This window comes from Haliotis cracherodii, unplaced genomic scaffold, assembly GCF_022045235.1.
Source record: "Haliotis cracherodii isolate W230 unplaced genomic scaffold, xgHalCrac1.p SCAF_11, whole genome shotgun sequence".
In the NCBI taxonomy this organism is placed as follows: domain Eukaryota; kingdom Metazoa; phylum Mollusca; class Gastropoda; order Lepetellida; family Haliotidae; genus Haliotis; species Haliotis cracherodii.
Window position 1 is genome coordinate 40,964,693 of NW_027266266.1, and position 21,395 is coordinate 40,986,087.

Sequence of the window (21,395 nt, forward strand, 5' to 3'; positions counted from 1 at the left end):
GTTTAAGACTACCAAATAGACTGGACCCAAAGAAATGACAATATACTGAATACCCTAACAATATCACAAGTCTACAATACGTGAGTAAATATTCACTGGCTTACAAAATTATACCCCAGCATGGATATTAATATCTTAACTTTGCAGTGTTGTGGTTCTGTATTGTGATCAGGGCGGCTAACATGATAAATTGATTTGATATGTACTCTGGCAAACGCAATCAGTCGTGTGACAGTCAGAATAATTTTGAAAGCTACATGTCTGACTGGCCTCCAAGGAATCCAAATAGACATACGAAATCCTACAGTACCTACTTCAGCCAAGACTTCACCTGATGTGACACTGAAGTTTTTGAATGCACATGATGCATAAGCAGAGCTCCAGATAAGCTTTTGGTGTTATGGATATTTTACCCATGCATTTTAAAATCATTTGGTATCAGTAATTCTATCTGGGTGTTAACATTTCTGTTACCCATTAGTTTTTACACATGTGGGTATTTAAGTTAAATATTTAAAAACACTATTCATCTAGTCCCTGCAAACTGGTGTCGTGTGGGTTCGAGAGCTTTATAGGACTCAAAAATACCACGATACTTCCACAAGAAAGTGTGATGGCAAATGATCATGATGTAACTGTCATCGTGGAGTTTGGCAAGGTTGACGGAATGCCCGTTTATAATTTCAAAATAAGTTCCTGATTGCTAATCGAATACGCAGGGTTACTTCACAATATTTTGATGATATGCCCAAGTTTTATTTTTGTAGCGTATCTGTAATGTTCGTTGCATACTTGATATGCTTGGATTTTATTTTACTGCGTATTTCTACAATTCTGATGCGTATTTTACTCAGATACGCAGCTTATCTGGAGCTCTGTGCATGATAAAGCTTTTGTTTGAAACCCCAAATAAGTCACAACCACATGGAAAATGATGAACATGTGAACTCGCTCAGTACACAGTTTGATTCACAAAATAAAAGTGGGTATTCAGAAATGAAAAAGGGTCATGTCAACCTAATGAAAAGACTGGTGCCAACTTTCAAAATTACAACTACTTATCATGAAGCCTTTGTGAAGTTCCCTGAGTTTGATGAGAGATCAAGCATGTTCTTCTAGTAGGCACACTTTAATCCCAAGGACACAGCTAAACATCTTTACGAGCGCCCTGTGGCACACTTGATTAACAATACATTTCTATCGCTGGATTGTTTCCTATCTCCTTTCCAGTTCTTCAGTGTACAGATCTGTGATGACCCCTTTGAGGTGAAACTTGGCGACAACTACGAGGTATTTTGGAAAACAGAACAAGTGTCCAACATTGAATATTCTGGGTGGGATTATTTTTAAAGTGAAAAAAACATAATATGTTCATGAAAATGTTGGAAAAAATTTAATGAAATCCTGTTATATTCCTAAAAAGAATTCTTTGTTCCTGAAATAATTTTGTTTTTATGTCTTGAAGCAATGATTGAAAAGATATCCTGTCTCAAACAATCCCAGACTCGCCAGAGTATTTAATGGGCAGTCTCTAACTTCTCTCTAAAGTTTATGTGTCAGCTCTGTCACCTTCTTTTTGCCCTGTATCTGTAGGGCTGTATATTATAGACATATGAAGTTGAGGGCGTGAGTTGGGTTTAACCCCCTTTTGAACAGTATTCAAGTCATATCAAGGCCTGTCAGCTTACTTTAGGAGGAAAGCACAAAATGATACAGGTCTTAGGCATGAACCACTTTGGTGACACCCTTGGCATCATCAATATGGAGTTCATAAACCTAGAAACATAATCATGGTGATTCTCCGATTCGAGGTGAGGGGAGGCGTTCAAGATTATTCCACTTATATAGCGACGTTCGTGTGTGTGTGGCTGCTTGTATTAGTCCGAACTTGTACCAATTTTATTGCTAGCCCACTGAGATACCATTCCACATTATCAAGTCCTTGTTTTATTCCCTTAGGGCCGAGTGCCAGGCAGGGCAACAACAAGTTCCATCTTTTAACATGTTTTGTTTGATGTGTCCATGGGATCCAAAAATTAACTATAGACCTCGAGCTGGGGACAGTGCTTCAGTTATTCTTTTTTTATGATGGCCAACACAACTTTTGAACAGTTTTATATGTATATGAATCTGAGGTGTATGCAAAGTCCATGTGATTTTGTGTGATTCTGTGTCAGTGTGTGATTTATGAATCTTTTGGTGTGTGATAGCATGTGATATATGTGTGTGTGTCTTCATATGTGTGATATATGTGTGTGCGTCTGCGTATGTGTTATATAGATGTGTGTCTGCATATGTATTATATGTGTGTGTGTGTGTGTGTGTGTGTGTGTGTGTGTGTGTGGTACATGTGCGTCTGATAATGTGTGATATAGTTGTGTGTGTGCATGATATACTGTTTGTGATATGTGTGATAATCTGTGTTTGGGTGATAATCTGTGTTTGGGTGATAACATGTGTCTGTGTGATAATCTATGTTTGTGTGATAACATGTGTCTGGGTGATATGTGTGATAATCTGTGTTTGTGTGATAACATGTGCCTGTGTGATATGTGTGATAATGTGTGTTTGTGTGATAGCATTTGTCAGTGTGATATGTGTGATAATGTGTGTTTGTGTGATAACATATGTCTGTGTGATATGTGATAATCTGTGTTTGTGTGATAACATGTGTCTGTGTGATATGTGTGATAATGTGTGTTTGTGTGATAGCATTTGTCAGTGTGATATGTGTGATAATGTGTGTTTGTGTGATAACATATGTCTGTGTGATATGTGTGATAATCTGTGTTTCCAGCTGCTGAAGGACGAAGGGGAACAGAACGAGACTCGGCGGACACTGATGGACAAGAAGATTCTGGAACTGCAGAGAAACAAACGCCGGATACCTTGTGAGTAGACTAAAACAGCCCAGAGTATTTTAGTTTGCATTTCTACCCATGATACCTGATTACTCTTGGTCATTGAAATAAAACATATATGGTCATTGAATACTCAATAGAATGAGCAATTCTGAAAACATAAGTGTCCATCTGATGCTAACAGTGATGTTGTCTGTCAGTGGACCGAGATGTTGAATCTGTCAGTGGAGAAGCTGGTCCTTGAGTAAGTGTGTCTGTGCATTGTTGATGGTGGTGTTGTCTGTCAGTGGACCGAGATGTTGAATGTACCGGTATGTATCCATCTGATGTTAGTGGCGGTGTTGAATGTACCGGTATGTATCCGTCCGATGTTAATGATGGTGTTGAATGTACCGGTATGTATCCATCCGATGTTAATTGTGGTGTTGTATATACCGGTATGTATCCGTCCGATGTTAATCTTGGTGTTGTCTGCCAGTGGACCGAGATGTTGAATGTACTTGTATGTATCCGTCCGATGTTAATCTTGGTATTGAATGTACCGGTATGTATCCGTCCGATGTTAATGGTGGTGGTGAATGTACCGGTATGTATCCATCCGATGTTAGTGGTGGTGTTGAATGTACCGGTATGTATCCGTCCGATGTTAATTGTGGTGTTGAATGTCAGTGGACCGAGATGTTGAATCTGTCAGTGGAGAAGCTGGTCCTTGAGTAAGTGTGTCTGTGCATTGTTGATGGTGGTGTTGTCTGTCAGTGGACCGAGATGTTGAATGTACCGGTATGTATCCATCTGATGTTAGTGGCGGTGTTGAATGTACCGGTATGTATCCGTCCGATGTTAATGGTGGTGTTGAATGTACCGGTATGTATCCATCCGATGTTAATTGTGGTGTTGTATATACCGGTATGTATCCGTCCGATGTTAATCTTGGTGTTGAATATACCGGTATGTATCCGTCCGATGATAATGGTGGTGTTGTCTGTCAGTGGACCGAGATGTTGAATGTACCGGTATGTATCCGTCCGATGTTAATCTTGGTGTTGAATATACCGGTATGTATCCGTCCGATGATAATGGTGGTGTTGTCTGTCAGTGGACCGAGATGTTGAATGTACCGGTATGTATCCATCCGATGTTAATCTTGGTGTTGAATGTCAGTGGACAAGCAGGAGGAGCTGTACCTGTCCCTGGCCAAGCGGAGTGCGGAGGTATACATCCAGCGGTGCCAGCAGCAGTACAGCAACACCCCCATGAGGACCAAACTGTTCACCTGGACCTTCGAGGACCTGGAGATAACAGCCCTGGCTGACCGCTCCTACCACGGCAAGGAGAACGTCGTCAAGCACATGCAGCAGGTCGACCCGGACAGGTGGGCCAGACAGACACATGTATCTTGTTTTGCTGCATTTTGGACATCTTCTCAGTAATCTCAGTGTTTTTGAAGCTTAAATTTTGTGTATATGGTCCAAGTGATGATGTATTTAAAACTATGTCGAAGAACTATGATCTGATTTTAAACATATATGTCTGTCCGGATGACTGTTTAAAAAAAGTTTGTATGTTTTTTTACCCAAATTTCTCAGCATGAAGTATATTAGGATGTGTAGAAACTTCCATTATTTGTTTTGTGTTTGAACCTGAAAGGGCAGGGGTAGAAAGTTATATCTATACTAAGGAATTTTGTCCGTCCATCCATCTGAGGACATTTTTTTATGTGACCCATAACTTGAAAACTACTGCATTGATTTTTTTAAAACTTGGTGAACAATTTTTATATCTATACGAGAGGTGCAGTGCAAAGTGTGATTTCGATAAGCGGATTTTCTGAGAAATATTGCTTTTTTCATGTTTTGAACTTGAAATATGTTGGAGTTCAAGTCGGTGGTATGAGCCCTGCTAATTCTTTTTGTCTTGTTTTCCCTTGAATGACCTTTGTGACCATATATACAAATATTTAAGAAACTTTCCGGAGAGCTACCAAAAAATATGGCTTTAGTTTTTTTATTTTCCCACATTATTTTATATTCCCACATATATTGTGAAATTTGTGTATGTTTATGATTGGTAATTAAAAAAAAATCTTGCTCAATACATTTATGTATACAGAATATTCAGATTCCATCCAAGTTTAATCAAGTTTGAACGTCACGATATGGCTGAAATATTGCCTATGTGACGTTAAATCTTAACTCACTCACTCACTAATCAAGTTTGAAGACCCGGGTATGTGGGTACAAAGTGTGATGCCCATTTCTGGTGTCCCCCACTGTGATATTGCTGACCCTGCCCACAAGAATCACTTAACATTGAAATAGGAATGTTTGAGACTATGATTGTAGATATTACTTGTGAAGGATAAACTCGGTGTGTGGTGTGTGTGTGTAAGTCAACTCACTTGGTCTTCCAGCCCGTACCCTGATGAGGGTCTGGAGTTCTCCACGCTGTGGTGCCGCAACGTCAACATCAGCATCCGGTCGTGGATCGTGCGACTGCGAGACTACTCCCAGCCCATGACAGACGTGGAGGACCTGAACATGTGGGGCTTGTTCATCGCCGCGGAGCAGGAGGGAAACAAGCGAGGTATGCAGCAGAACACTGGTCATGGTGTGTCCATCTATTTGACAAAGTCCCCAGCTATGCTGGTCTTAAGAGGCAACTTAGAGGATTGGGTGATATGTCTCTGTGATTGGTTGATTGCGTGTCATCATACCCTGATGGTGTCAGATAGTTTCTCATAGCATAGTAGGGGGCACAGGTGGCCCAGTCGTCTAAGGCGCCACGATTCGTTGTGCAGAGTTGCCTCCCTTGGGCAGGCCAGAAACCTATGATTGTGGGTTCGAATCCCGGTTCGCCTTGATTATGTTTCTAGGTTTGTCAGCACCATACCCGTGCTCGTGGGTTTCACCGAAGTGGTAGAGACCTGCACCACTTTGGGCTTTCCTCCCACATTAAGCTGACACGCTGTGATATAACTGGAATAATGTTAACTGTAAACCCAACTCACTGTTACTCATAGCATAGTACGACTCTATATTATCGCAGGCTCTATATTGTCGTGGTATCGGTAAATCCCGTAATCCACAACCCCTGTCAACTGTTTACTTTTGCAATTCTTAGCATGATATTTCATTGCTTGAACGAATACAGGTCTCGATGCGTTATGTCACAGGTACTCGTAAGTATACACGTGAACTTTATTGTGGAATTTCTGGAATGTTTTTTAAATGGAATTACCCGTACCTCCATTCGCAATTGATTAGAAAAAAACCATTTGTTTGGATGAATTCCCTTCACCCAACCTAGGCCTTATGCATGACAGGTATTTTGTTTACCAAACTCGGGAAAGAAAATCAGCATCGATCAATCTAATTGATATGTGATAGAAGTTGAACAGAGAACAAGAAACATTTTGCGTATGACATATTTAATAGGTTAGTAAGTGTGCGCCACTACAATCCATTATAAATTAACTACTGCGATAATATAGCATACCATGCTATGAATGTGTTCTGCACTAACACAAGTATTTGGCACGGGTATCATAGTTGTGTTTTGGACGCTGAGTTTGCAGTGTTCCGGCGACTGTTTTAAGCCTAGTAAGGTTTTGATAACATTTGTAAGTTTTGGGTCAAATCCAATCAAGTTAATACTGTCTGTTGCCTGGCAGCTTAGTTGCTAGTTCGAGCTGTATGAGTAACACTGTTTTCCCCGATGTGCAGCCCGGCGGTCGTGTGTGGTGGAGGTGGACCAACCCTGGGGCAACATGTCCGTGGAGAGAAGTCTGCCCCCTCTCAAGTTCTTCTACGATCTCAGCTGTGGTGAGAACAAATATCTTTATATCTTAATCTATCAGTCTCCTTCAAAGGTATGTGAGGGAGTAATTTCATGTATGTGTGATGGTATGTTTTTATGAACTACCAAAATATTTCTATGACAATATAGGGGGCACGGGTGGCCCAGTCATCTAAGGCGCCACTATTCGCTGTGCAGAGTTGCGTCCCTTAGGCGAGCCAGAAACCTATGATTGTGGGTTTGAATCCCTGTTCGCCCAATTATGTTTCTAGGTTTGTCAGCACCATACCCGTGCCTGTGGGTTTCACCGAAGTGGTAAACCTCCGTCCGTGACCTGCATCACTTCGGGCTTTCCTCCCACATTAAGTTGATACGCTGTGATATAACTGGAATACTGTTAAAAGCGGCATTAAACCCAACTCACTCACTATGACAATATATGTACCAGGATAGCTATTTTGAGTCATTGCTTCTTAGCTCACCTGACTGAAAGTCAGATAAGCTTGTGTCTTGGCATGCTATCACCTGGTATCTTGCGATACAATACGTATCACGATACAGACTGATGATACTACTGGTATCACGATACACCAACAAATAGGAAAAAGGATGAAATCAAATATAACTCGAAACCTCTGGATTCATACATTTACTTATTAATATCTCAAAAACAAAAATTTATTTTAAAAAAAAAGGCAAGAACAAAAGAGTTTTAAATGAAGGGATGGTTATTAAATGTAATAGTTTAATAGCAGGCATGTCCTCTATTACCACATCCTCGTGTTCCGCCATGCTTACAAATGGCGCTAAGTTACTTCTGCCTTTGCAGGAGGTAACTCTATCAGTTTCTGTTCTATTATAGTGTATCAAGATCTCACAAACTGACGATTCAAGTATCGTCTGTATCTTAATATCGATGATATCGTTGGTTTCGATGAATAGTTACAGCCCTACTGTCTGTCGTTAACTCATGCATATTTGACATCTATCGGGCTGAGACATTTTATGTATAATCCCAGCTATGGTCGTATATACCATTTTTTCTTGAGTATAGTGCACACCCAAGTATAATGCGCACCCCCCTCTAGCAGTATTTCGGAAGAAAATAAAATCCGAATATTATGCGCAGAAAAAAATTACACCGTACCCCTTCAGTGAATTCCGGTAAACGAACTGGTGATAAGAAACTTGGTCAGTACAAATTTTGAAATTTGAGATAATGAAAATCACCAGACATGTTGATTTGACGTTTAAATTGTATTTTTTGTTCTGCAAAGCAATGTTTTACATCCAGGGATTAAGATTACCTTGTGTATTTTCTCGTAACCTAAGCCCGGAAACAGCAATCAGCTGTAATCAAACAACACCAGTCATAGCACAAAGATTTGGGAACAGGGAATTGGACAAGTGATGAGTTCTCCTTAAGCTCTGAGTCATCTAGTATTCTGCTGTTTCCCTCCACAGATGTTTCCTCGTTCACCATGGCGTACGGAGTATGCTGGGAGCCCACTGTTGCTCTGTTCAACCTGTCCATGGACCTCATCAACAAGCCCTCCATCGACCCCAGCGCCCCGCTCCCCTTCTGGGACAAGATACGCCTGCTGATGCACGGACGCTTGACCATGTCCATCCAGAAGATGAGTTGGCAGTACCATGCGTCCTTCGACCCCTTCAACACCACAGAACTAATGGACTGGACGTGGACGGGGGTCATTGTCGACTGGACGAACGGTCAGTGTTGTGCTTGTTATGTCTTCTTACACCACTAGGGGGCGTTCTGTACATAGTTTTTCTTCTTAACAATCCCACGCTTGCAACATGTGGGTTGGACGATTTGATTTTGATGAGAGGGGAGCAAGCCTTAGTTAAGCAATCCTTCGTTTCATTGAGCCGGGTGATAGCAGTCACCATGCCATGTTAAGCACATCATGATTGTAGCGCATGTGGTAGTTAAGCTCCCCTCTGCAGGATGTATGGACTTAAATGCTCTTGGCTGACTCCTCGAGTGTTGACGTGCAGAACCTATACAGATTACAACCCTATCCATGGATCTCTCTAGGATTCTCAACACTCTTGTATGTTGTACATGATGTACAGAAACCAGCAGTGTAAAAGGGGAATATAATTGCCCAGTAACTGTTACCGAAAACATTTTTACATTGACACTTGAACTAAGTTTGTACACTACTGCTCAATTTCTGACAGTTTACCTCATTGTTAGTTATTATAAGCTCCCCCCAACTCAATTTTCTAAGCACCCAGGTGCTTTTAATGTCAAAAGCGATACATTGAAACCCTGTTATTCGGATTGGAAGTGTAACTAGCGTTTCCATGGAAATGGTCGGATTAATGGATAAAAGAATCGTGGGTACAGAATACTTGAGTGGAAGTAACTGTCTGGAAGGTGGAGTTCTGGACAAAGAGGGTCAAGCCTTGACGAGGTTGCACTTATTTTAATGTATTTTACCACTTTCTGGAAATCCTGATGTGAGTTTGTATCCTCCCAGGAAAGTGGGTGTTGAAGGGTGACCTTGACGTGTACACGCGCACCGCCTCCAAGTACGACGACATCCGGCTCCTGCATCTACCCAATGTCCGCTTCTGGTCAGTTCCCATGCTTTTACAGTTACAATTTTAAAAATTACCTTTATTCATAAATTTGCTTGAGAATGACCAATTCATACTGAGTGTTGATTTTGTTTGACAATTTTAATATTTCCTCAGGTTTCACAACACATAAAAAAATGTTTGTTGGTCAAACTGCTTGTCGTAAGAGGGTGTTCAGGCTCGCTGACTTGGTTGATGCATGTCATTGTGTGGATCAATGTTCATGATATTAATCACTGGATTGTCAGGTCCAGACTAGAATATTTACAGACCGCTGTCACATAGCTGGAATATTGCTGAGTGCAGCATTAAACAACAAACCAAACCAAACCCAAACCCAATTAGTGGATCGACGCTCATGAAGTCAATCACTGGATCGTCTGGTCCAGACTCGATAATTTACAGACTGCTGTCATATAGCTGGAGTAATGCTGAGTGCGGTGTTAAACAACAATCACATTCTGTACCTGTGATGATATGTGCCTGTGTCTGTGTGCAGTGTTCGCCTGGAGTGGCTGTGTCTGGGAGGGGCCAATGACCATCACTCTGTCATGCCCTGCGCCCCCGACAAGGTCCCGGACTACTCCATGGGGGTCAGTATCAGATGCAACTGTACTCAAATTCCACTTTCCGTATTCGACATAATAAGCACCCAGGGTGCTCTCAAAATAAGAAATAGGGGGCTCTTATTAGAATATTACTTTGGTGGAAAAAACAGAGTTGAAAGATTTCGAGGTTTATGCTGACAGTCTGAACTGTTTATATATACGACAGATACATTTTTCCAGAATTTAATTGCCCATAATTAAGGGTGCATATAACACCCGAGTGGGTTTTATACATGAATAAATAAGTCTTGTGTACATTGATCAATCTGAAGGGGTGCTAATTGGGATTGTTCACTTGCTAATGTATTAGCAAATATCGCCGTGGGCGCTTATAAGAGCGGGGCGCTTATTATGTCGAATACGGTAATACTAAAATTCAGAATGTTAACAGAATTTATTTAGCTTATATATATATATATATATCTGAACCATGTATACCGCAGTGAACCATCTTGAAGGTGAAGTCATGCTTGATCCAGGTCGGAGTTCCCACATAGTTAAAATGGCTGGTCAGCACCATACCGGTGCTCGTGGGTTTCACCAAAGTGGTAAACGTATGAGACCTGCATCACTTTGGGCTTTCCTCCCACATTAAGCTGACCTACCGCGATATTACTAGAATACTGTTAAAAGCGGCGTTAAACCCAACTCACTCACTCACTCATTATAACGACTGGTGCCTTTCTTTGATGGTTCTGCTATGATATGGCTGGAATTTCACCCTCATACCCTAATACATTTAGTAACGTAAGTAATTTTGCACATATGTAACTATACATACGTGTGTATATGTAAATTTACTATGCGTTCACGTGAAAATCAACTCAGGTGTGAAAAAAAAGTATGTAAACTGTGTAAGGCACACATATTCGTCAGTCTGTCCACGACTTTCAACACAAAACAGGTTGTTTTCCAATCAAAGCTGAAAGAGAAGAGAGTTTTCTCGTGAAGCAACATGTGTTTGATTTAATTTGTACACAAAATTTTGACTTCTTTGCAATTCTGTATATACACATAAAAGTTGGCAACTGTTGACAATTTGTTTGGTGTTGGCAAAAGAACAGATATTAATTAGATCATCCTCTTACGTTAACATAAATGTTCACATTGCAACATATTCACACAGTACAAATTTACATTTACATTTGCACCTGCTCCAGACATGATGCAAATTTGCTCCTGGTGTAAATATACACACATGAGTAAACGCGATCACATGACGAGTATACTCATGTATGTATTCCTACTCACGTATGCACATATACACACATATGTATAGGCGTATGTAAACGGGGTATAAGTCGTTTCGTGGATCATTATAGACAAACGGCCCACATGGATGGGAGTTTACAATGTCTTCACCCGTTTACGCATTAACCCATGATATTTGTGTGTCATCATGACCTCATATTGACCTGTCAGATCACCCGTTTGTTGAAATATGAACGGGTCATGTGAGCAGCAAATAAACCAATCACATCACCGGAAATTCCTTAAAGTTGAGCAAAAAATTCTCTTGCATAATTATGTTTTCCTAGTGCAGCAGTGAGGTATGATATTGTACAAAATGCCACATGCATGTGAGACGTAATGGTGTGCTCCATCCTCCAGGAGCACGACTCATTCCGGGCCTTCCGGTCGGAGAACTTGAACCTGGACATTAGTCTGGACACCAAGGACACGTCGGAGGACGACCCGCGGATACCCAGCTGCACCTGCTACGCCAGCACTCTGCGCTTCCTGGACAAGATCAAGGTGGCCAACATACCCCATTAACCTACCCCAGCATACCCATCAACACACAACAGCAACATTCCGCATCAACATACCCCAACCACATCCCAATCCAACACTTGCACTGTTGATACATCAACCTTCATCCCTCTGAAGCAAGTGTCTTTATAATTGTACTTATGTCTCGACCCATGTATTAACACGATCCAACACTTGCACTGTTGACACATCAACCTTCATCCCTCTGAAGCAAGTCTCTTTATAATTGTACTTATGTCTCGACCCATACATTAACACAATCCAACACTTGCACTGTTGACACATCAACCTTCATCCCTCTGAAGCAAGTCTCTTTATAATTGTACTTATGTCTCGACCCATACATTAACACGATCCAACACTTGCACTGTTGACACATCAACCTTCATCCCTCTGAAGCAAGTCTCTTTATAATTGTACTTATGTCTCGACCCATGTATTAACACGATCCAACACTTGCACTGTTGACACATCAACCTTCATCCCTCTGAAGCAAGTCTCTTTATAATTGTACTTATGTCTCGACCCATACATTAACACAATCCAACACTTGCACTGTTGACACATCAACCTTCATCCCTCTGAAGCAAGTCTCTTTATAATTGTACTTATGTCTCGACCCATACATTAACACAATCCAACACTTGCACTGTTGACACATCAACCTTCATCCCTCTGAAGCAAGTCTCTTTATAATTGTACTTATGTCTCGACCCATACATTAACACAATCCAACACTTGCACTGTTGACACATCAACCTTCATCCCTCTGAAGCAAGTCTCTTTATAATTGTACTTATGTCTCGACCCATGTATTAAACACAATCCAACTCGTGTTTGTGTTGACATCTATGAACTTGGATGATTTAACTGAAATTGAAGTTGAGTGTTTAGGGAGGTTCCACTGTAATCAGATTTATTATCCCCAAGGTATCAGCTTGTCTGTCTGTCTATCCATCCATCCATCCATCTGTCCTTCCATAATCAATTTTTTGTCTGGATCTTTTCTCTATTAAAAATAGGTATTCTTTCATGAAATTCTGCACACACCAAGACCAGGTTGTGAACTGGTGCCCTTGGCTGGGGATTTTTAGAATTATTATTTTTTTCATTGCCATGGCAACAAGTTTTTCAAATTCTTGACATTTTAATTATGTGTTACACCTCTGTTTCTTTACATGTTATCAAAACGATTTATCAAGTTATCATGATTATTGATATTTACATCAAATACAAAGTTCCGAATCAAAATTCCATGGTATTGTTTTGATATCTCAAAAACTACACATGTATACAGGCTGACAGATTAGATAGAAATTCTCTCATCAAGTTGGACAGATAACTCTTGTTTAACTGGCTGTAACACTAAGATGGTTTGTTCTTCAGAATTGGTGGTAGGGGTGGGGGGTGGGGGTTCTCATCTTCTGATGCCACTTGTATTTTGATGCTGGTGATCTTTCACAAGGCTGTGCAGCTACAACAAAACATTATTTATAACTCCTGTTTGCTTTTGACACTAACTCTGGATCCCAGACTGTATGAGTATAACAGAACAGAACAGAACAGAATTTATTTCCCATAGTCATGAGGCCAATAGTACAGATGGTTGGATAATATCGCTTCTCGGCCTTTTGGCTAAGATCATATATATATATAGTATGAGGCTACACAAGAATGATCCTGTGTGACACAGGTGCGTGTTGTTTCAGCAATGTATGTTCAGCACCACCCGCCCCGTGAGACGAGGGAAGCTGTTCAGTCTCAAGTCTCCCAGGAAGCTGCAGCTGACCAGACAGTACAGGTACATCTCAGGGGCTGCTCTAACTAAACTTTCAGTGTCGCTGACCAGACAGTACAGGTACACCACAGGGGCTGCTCTAACTACACTTTCAGTGTCGCTGACCAGACAGTACAGGTACACCACAGGGGTTGCTCTAACTAAACTTTCACTGTCGCTGACCAGACAGTACAGGTACACCACAGGGGCTGCTCTAACTACACTTTCACTGTCGCTGACCAGACAGTACAGGTACACCACAGGGGCTGCTCTAACTAAACGTTCAGTGTCGCTGACCAGACAGTACAGGTACACCATAGGGGCTAGCTGCTCTAACTAAACGTTCAGTGTCGCTGACCAGACAGTACAGATACACCACAGGGGTTGCTCTAACTAAACTTTCAGTGTCGCTGACCAGACAGTACAGATACACCATAGGGGCTAGCTGCTCTAACTAAACGTTCAGTGTCGCTGACCAGACAGTACAGGTACACCACAGGGGCTAGCTGCTCTAACTAAACGTTCAGTGTCGCCCGTTGAAAACTTCATGTTATTTCTTATCCTTTCATAGCATATTACAATTTCCTTCTTCACTTCGAGACCCGTGAAGATTCCGGGGTAGAATAGGTCTTCAGCAACCCATGCTTGCCGTAAAAGGCGACTATGCTTGTCATAAAAGGCGACTAACGTGATCGGGTGGTCAGGCTCGCTGACTTGGTTGATACATGTCATCGATCCCAAATGCGTTGATCGATGCTCATGATATCAATCACTGGATTGACTGGTCCAGACTCGATTATTTACAGACTGGAATATTGCTGATTGCGGCGTTAAACAACAAACCAACCAATCAACCTTCTTAACTTCAAACAAAGAACACAGAATAAAAAATGCTCTTTTACATCCAAGACACCCGTTGCCCTTGGTTACTGATCAGAGTTATCTGTCCTCGATCCTTCACTTTCCTTCTGATCTTTGCTTAATTACTGATTTTCTGATTCATAGCACTTTTTAAGTTGGTTTAACTGTAAGTGAAGCAGCCCTTACCTAAAGTGTTTCATTTTACATTACAATTGTTGCAAATATGAGAAGATGATGTCATCCATTGTTTATGATGTCACAGATGACTTTATCGTCAGGTTGGACTCTTTATGTGAACGACCGCCTCCGTGGTCTTGTGGTAGAGCGTCCGCCCGGAGAGCGGAAGGTCCGGTGTTCGATCCCCGGCTGCGTCATACCAAAAGACGTTAAAAGATGGTACTTGTTGTTACCCTGTCTGGCACTCGGCATTAAGGGGCTAAAACAAGGACTGGTCGGCTTGGAGGCAGTACACTGTGTCTGAGTGGGGTATTCATGTTAAACTGGGGCATGGTATCTCAGTGAGCTAGCACTATAAATCGGTATCAGTCCGACTAGCACAATTTAGCAGCCACACACACACACACGTACATGCACGTCGTTATAAAAGTGCAATAATCTTGGAACCGACGTTAAACCCCATTTCACCTCACCTCACCTCACCTCACCTCACCTCACCTGTATGTGAACAGCAAGCCTGTAATTTGCTCCATCTTCTAAACAAAACTTGACTGTCACTGACAACTTACCGGAGCAGGGGAATCAATTTATGAGGGACAGATAATCCATACTTTCTTGCAGCAAGTATATTATTGTCTGAAATATTTGATATTTTACTTTCCAGAAAAATCAAACTACATGTCAACTTCCATCGCTTTGAGATTTGTTACAAGATGTCTTTCTCCAACCAACATGGCGGCGAGCTGCTGGCAGACTCCTTCGTTCTTCACATGTGCAACAAGCTGACGCTGGTCCCTATAGAGGATGGCCTGTGTCATCGTCCCCAGGCCGACTGGAGTGTCCGCTACCTCAACTGTGAGCTGGGCACCACCAAGCTGTGGCTGTGCAAGTCCCGGGCAGACAGGGAGGAGGAGGAGGTACAATTGTTGGGAAGATTTCTGCCCCTTCCTCCTGCTTCAAGTTTTGTCTGGCTTAGGGCTAGCCCTGACCCAGACCCTGACCCTGACCCTAGCCCAGACCCTAGCCCTGACCCTGACCCTAGCCCTAGCCCTAGCCCTGACCCTGATCCTGACCCTGACCCTAGCCCTAGCCCTAGCCCTGACCCTGACCCTAGCCCTGACCCTAGACCTGACCCTGACCCTAGCCAACCCCTATATAAGAGGTTTTTTTTAATTATTTCTAGCCAGGGGTCTGTTAGCCTGTGACTAGTAAATTATGCTGAGGACAAGTAAAAATCCAATGATAGTATTCCTCATTGACTATTAGTATTAGAGGACTGTAATTCTGAACAAGTTCTCAATACTTCAATTTTGATGCAAGTTGGAACTGATTGAAACTGACAAAATTTAAACATCATAAAAGTAGATTTCCTTGTTCAAGCAGGACTAGCTACAAATTCTGAGGACCAGTGAAGTAAGGTTTACACTGTGGTGCTTGACAACGGTATAAGGATCTATACCGAAATGTCGCCTTTACAGAAGTTGTTATCCATAAATTGTGTCTACTTTGTCAACTTCTAAGTAAGGCCTATCAAACAACTTACACTAGATCTGTGGACTTTTTATACAGGCTGCAGATGGAACCTTCTTGATTGATTTGATTTGATTGATAAGAAGCTCATTCAGGGGGCACAGGTGGCCCAGTTGTCTAAGGTGCGTCATTTCGCTATACAAAGTTGGGTCCACTAGGCTTGCCAGAACCTGTGATGGTGGGTTTGAATCCCGGTTGGCCCCGAATATGTTTCTAGGTTTGTCAGCACCAAACACATGCTTGTGGGCTTCAACAATATGGTAAACGTCTGTATCAGTTTGGGCTTTCCTCCCACATCAAGCCGACACCAGTGATATAACTGGAATACTGTTCAAAGCAGCGTTAAACTCAACTCACTCATAACTGATTAAAAGAAGAAAATCATTTTGTCAAAATGTTTCAATTGTCATTGCCTGTGAGTAGACCTGTCTTGTTCAGTGCTGGAGAGTGGATTCATTGTGATTATTGATTTGTGATTGTGATTCAACAATTTCTCTTCTGCATACATGACATATACAGACTGGAATATGTATTTCAGATGAATGTGTCCATTAGGAATCCCTTAGAGAAGAGTTTCTTCATGAGCATCGCGAGGTAGGTGAATGACAGTCCTTATGGTACATCTGGGGAATGGCCGCCCCCTGTACAGCTTGGCCCTGTGGTGTTTCTGGGTTTGAAGTGCTCCCAACAAGCTATGCTGGTTGTTGTAAGAGGTGACTGTATGGGCCGGGTGGTCAGTTGGTTGATAGTGTACCATCCTACCTCGATAATGTTCGTAATATTAGTCACGTATGATTACAGGCTACCATCATATACCTGGAATACTAAACAGACTCACATGCTCACAAACACAGACACACAGATGCACTCTGAATTGTGGGGTTTATTATTGCTCATACCATCAAGCAATCATTGTGTGGTCCGGAGTTATATAAAACCAACAAAGCTAACTGGCATGAAGCAACATGTACGCTGTAAACACGGCATTATGCTGTATCAGTGTAGAATCACCTCCAAGACTGCATGTCAAGATCACCCATGAATTCACTTATTCTGAAGAACTTGTGACCCGTGAAGATCTGTGTTAGAATAGGTCTTCAGCGACCCATGCTTGTTGTAAGAAGTGACTTACATGATCGAGTGGTCAGGCTCATTTACCTTTTGATACATGTAATCGTATCCCAATTGCGTGGATCGATGCCAATGATATCAATCACTGCTTTGTTTGATCCAGACTTGATTATTTACGGACCGCTGTCCTATAGCTGGAATATTGCTGAGTGCAGTGTTAAACAACAAACAAACATTCATACAAACAAACAAACTAAAGAAGTTGTCATGAGCACCTATGATTTTCAAAAATGAACATGTGTTGTATGGGGCTTCTCTTGATTCCAGAGTGTCCTACCAGAGATCTGATGCAAGCAGGGAGAATGAGACTAAACTAGGCAGCATGGAAGCTGTAAGTCTCATTTCTAGGTCTTCAGAAGGGATTTGTGTGTTCAACTGTGGTGATAAAGCTGCAATATTACAGACTGTGTCATACAGCAATCTTCATATACTTTCATCATTTCCATTCTGTTATTATTTGGACCTCTGTAAGTTTTGACATGAGATACCTCATGACATAATCATGCCATTTACTGGTATAATTATCCCCCACCCAACGAAGTTGGTGTGGGATATAGAAACGGGCTCCGTCCGTCACGTTTCGTTTCCAGAGCATAACTCAGAAAACGTTTAATATTTTTTCATGAAACTTTGCCGGTTTGTCAAGTACATGCTGAACTGGTGCCTTTTGCTATTAAGAAATTTTAGAAATTTTTATTTTTTACGTTTCCATGGCAACAAGATGGACTTAGGTTCCAAACTCTTCTTTTTTTTACAATTTTCATGACAAGTTCCACCTCGGTTAAAAAAGGTTAGGGTTTGTTTAGATTTTATTATGTCATAAATTCTGCAACAGGGGCGGGGGATATAACCACCTTAGTGGCAAACTCTTGTTTATTTATATGTCATCCTGAAAACCGTCCTTCAGTAAAGCTGAAGACAAGGACAATGATGTTTCACTTCCAACCTGTCACCTCCAGGACGAGCCCCACCAGCGTGTGCAGATCTACGACATGAAGGGTGCCTGGACCAAGAAGAACCGGAATGTCGTCATCAACTTGTACGACAGCATCCAGAAGGCCCGGACTCTGAGGCGGAACGTGTCGTCCGAGGCCCTGAAGGGTTTCAAGGTGGAGGACAGTCAGAGGGTGAGAAACTCTATGTTACATGTCACACAGCTAGATTATTTGACGAATAATAATGATATAGTTTACCTGCCATCTTCCCTTAGCAAGAGAGTTAACTGACTATAAAAGTCCAGTTTCCACCTTTGCCGAACTAGGCTGGGATTATGGAGTTACATTTTGGCTGAACTAACGAATCTATGCATAGTCCAATCAAAATCGGGACCAAAATCGAAATCCAGTTCGTAAACTTCACGCAGAGTTCGGTCGATCGCAGGATTTGCAAAGCATGTGCATCGCCAACTCATTGTCAACAGATATTTTCCAAATCTTTTCAAGTTTTTTATCAAGGTACTCACGTGATTTGATGTACTTCCCTAAGTAAGAACCGTTTTATCACAAAATAGATCTTGATGGTCAGTCAGATTGTCTTGACTGGGTGCCACTATTTTGTTTGAAACAAATGCATGTGATATGAGAGGTGGAATCTGATTGGTCCATATGGGAGAGGTATAGAATGGACATAACTCGTAATAGCCACTGGTGGCGCTACGATCGAGCCCAGGAATTCCAGCCTAGTTCGGCAAGGGAGGAAACTGGACTTGTAAGGTCAGTTTACGCTCTTGCCTCGGGAAGATGTTATCTGCCAGCTCAAGATGGATGTACAAGCATTAATTGGTCCTAAATCTTTTTCGTGTTAACTGTTGCCACGACCGGACTCTCATTCATCCAGATACCCACCAGAACTGACCAACAAGAGTAAACTATGTTTATGCATAACAAACTTATTTTTTAGTCCTGGCCATTTGTTGTATGTATGCTGTAAATATGCTTATATCGAATTACGGTTGTTACGAACTAAAGTTAGTGGTCCCTTTGAGTTTGTTATAACTGTAGTTTAATGTATCTTGAGGGTATTTGGGGGCACAGGTGGCCCAATCGTCTAAGGCACCGGGATTCACTGTGCAGAATTGCGTCCCTTCGGCACGCCAGAAACCTATGATTGTGGGTTCGAATCCCGGTTCGCCCCCAATATGTTTCTAGGTTTGTCAGCACCATACCCATGCTCATGGGTTTCACCGAAGTGGTAAACTGCTGAGACCTGCAACACTGGGGGCTTTCCTCCCACATTAAGCTGACACGCCGTGATAGAACTGGAATACTGTTAAAAGCAGCGTTAAATACAACTCACTCACTCACAAGAGGGTATTGGGCTTAGGCTCACCAAATGACTTTCACAAATGCTAGGATCATTTACAAAACTATCCACAACTATTCCTCAGATATTTCATTGATCTCACAACTACAGCTGGTATGATCACAGAACACATTTAGGCAGGGTACAATTATCCCATTGTATATCATCATCAGGGAAAGCACAGGTGGCTCAGTGGACCAAGGAACTACATTTCACAGTACAGAGTTGTGCCCCTTGTTTGCTAGGATCTGTTGATCATGGGTTAAGTTCTCTAATTTGCCACAAATTATGATTATTGATCAACACCATATACATGCTTTTGGGTTACATCTGTGCAGAGTTGCATCCCTTAGCCTTGCTAGGATCTGCTTGTGAAAGCCCTGTACATGCTGTGATATATCTGAAGTACTATTCAATGCAGCATTAAACCGTATGTACTCACTCACACTCTCTCTCTCTCTCTCTCTCCCACCATAGATACAACAAACCTTGTACCTTGTGATGCCTTGTGAATGAACACATCAATTAACTGAAATTATTAATTATAAATTATGTATTAATTAATTAAGGGAACTTGTTTTGTGTTTCAATTTGCAGAAGAGTCGTTCCTCATCCTGTATCAGCCCGAACTCACCGTTTACGTCGGACTTCGGCCCGAGTCAGACAAAGATGCAGTCTGGCCACGCCCTGTCCATGTTGATGAAGCTGGTGTCGGAGTCCGACAGCAAGTCTATTGCCTTCACAGAGGAGGTGAGCACTATGGATATAGGTCTCCAGTACCTCAGGCTTGTCCAGCAGTCTCTCAAATTGGGATGAGGGTGATCAGGGTCCGTGGCGGGGCAGATTGCATCCTGATGGCATGGATTAATGTTGTGCATTGAGTTACTAGTTTGCCACATCCAGGCTCTTGGCCAACTGTGAAATGTTACTGACTGACGTTAAATAACATTGGTATACCTCTATTAACAATCTTGTTCATCTGTACCACTTCATGAAACAAAACATTACAATGTAGTCCCCCAAATCATGTGACTGAAACTGACTCGTCACATGATCAGTATTGATGTGTCGCGCTGTGCAGAGCTGCATCTCTTGCGCAAGCCACAAACCTATGATTGTGGGTTCGAATCCTGGTTCGCCCCGATTATGTTTCAAGGTTTGTCAGCACCTTACCTGTGCCCGTGGGTTTCACCGAAGTGGTAAACATCTAAGATCTGCATCACTTCTGGCTTTCCTCCCACATTAAGTTGACATGCCCCGATATAACTGAAATACAGTTAAAAGCAGCTTTAAATCCAACTCACTCACTAACTCACAGATTGACATTAGTCACATGAATGATTTTGGTAGTCCTTAAAGGGCAAGTTCACACGGAAATGAACCATTTTTTCTTGTACTTTTTCCACATTAAAAGTGTTAACATAGAAGTGTCATAGACAAAAATATAAAAACATCATATTTAATAAACATATTTTTTGCACTAAAACGATTCATATTTTTCACATTTACCAAGTGTTCTATTTCCATAACAAAAACACCATGGCTTATGCCCCTTGCAATATGACGTCATTGGTGCCAATTGATAAACATTATGACGTCATCATGCTTTGTTAGAGCCGCTTCACGTGGGGTAGGTACAGTTTTGTGATTCTAGCATCTCAGATGCCAGCCAGAATTGTGTTATGCTGAGACACCACTGCGCCGGAATGTGTCGTAGACCATGTTGTTTTACCGCAAACTGGTCCTTGATATCTTTTGCGTTGAGAATAGACAGGGACCCAGTTGAATTGGCACCAATTACGTCATAATCTAAGGGGGATAACTCAGGCCTATTTCGCTCGTAAAACGAAGGCCTCAGAACGGCATATCACTATCACACTATTGTGAGCTTCCTACTTTCACTGTGAAAAAAAATGAGTGTATATTTTCAAACACAGATACTAACTAATTCTAAAATTGCGTTTTGTTTAGAAA

The 21,395-nt window shown here is 41.7% G+C and overlaps 1 protein-coding gene across 2 annotated transcripts in view; it reads left to right on the top strand.

Moving 5' to 3' along the window:
* The window catches only part of LOC139456499 (protein hobbit-like), an 86,618-nt gene that overhangs the window by 36,464 nt on the left and 28,759 nt on the right, over positions 1-21,395 (top strand). For both annotated transcript variants that reach the window (XM_071238246.1, XM_071238247.1), the window contains 15 exons: positions 1,231-1,290; positions 2,798-2,891; positions 4,023-4,233; positions 5,272-5,444; positions 6,584-6,682; positions 8,121-8,387; positions 9,164-9,260; positions 9,763-9,856; positions 11,483-11,626; positions 13,354-13,445; positions 15,124-15,376; positions 16,528-16,583; positions 17,388-17,451; positions 18,080-18,247; positions 20,019-20,171. In XM_071238246.1, coding sequence (XP_071094347.1) covers positions 1,231-1,290; positions 2,798-2,891; positions 4,023-4,233; positions 5,272-5,444; positions 6,584-6,682; positions 8,121-8,387; positions 9,164-9,260; positions 9,763-9,856; positions 11,483-11,626; positions 13,354-13,445; positions 15,124-15,376; positions 16,528-16,583; positions 17,388-17,451; positions 18,080-18,247; positions 20,019-20,171 — 2,025 coding nt within the window. The remainder of the gene's footprint in view (positions 1-1,230; positions 1,291-2,797; positions 2,892-4,022; positions 4,234-5,271; positions 5,445-6,583; positions 6,683-8,120; positions 8,388-9,163; positions 9,261-9,762; positions 9,857-11,482; positions 11,627-13,353; positions 13,446-15,123; positions 15,377-16,527; positions 16,584-17,387; positions 17,452-18,079; positions 18,248-20,018; positions 20,172-21,395) is intronic.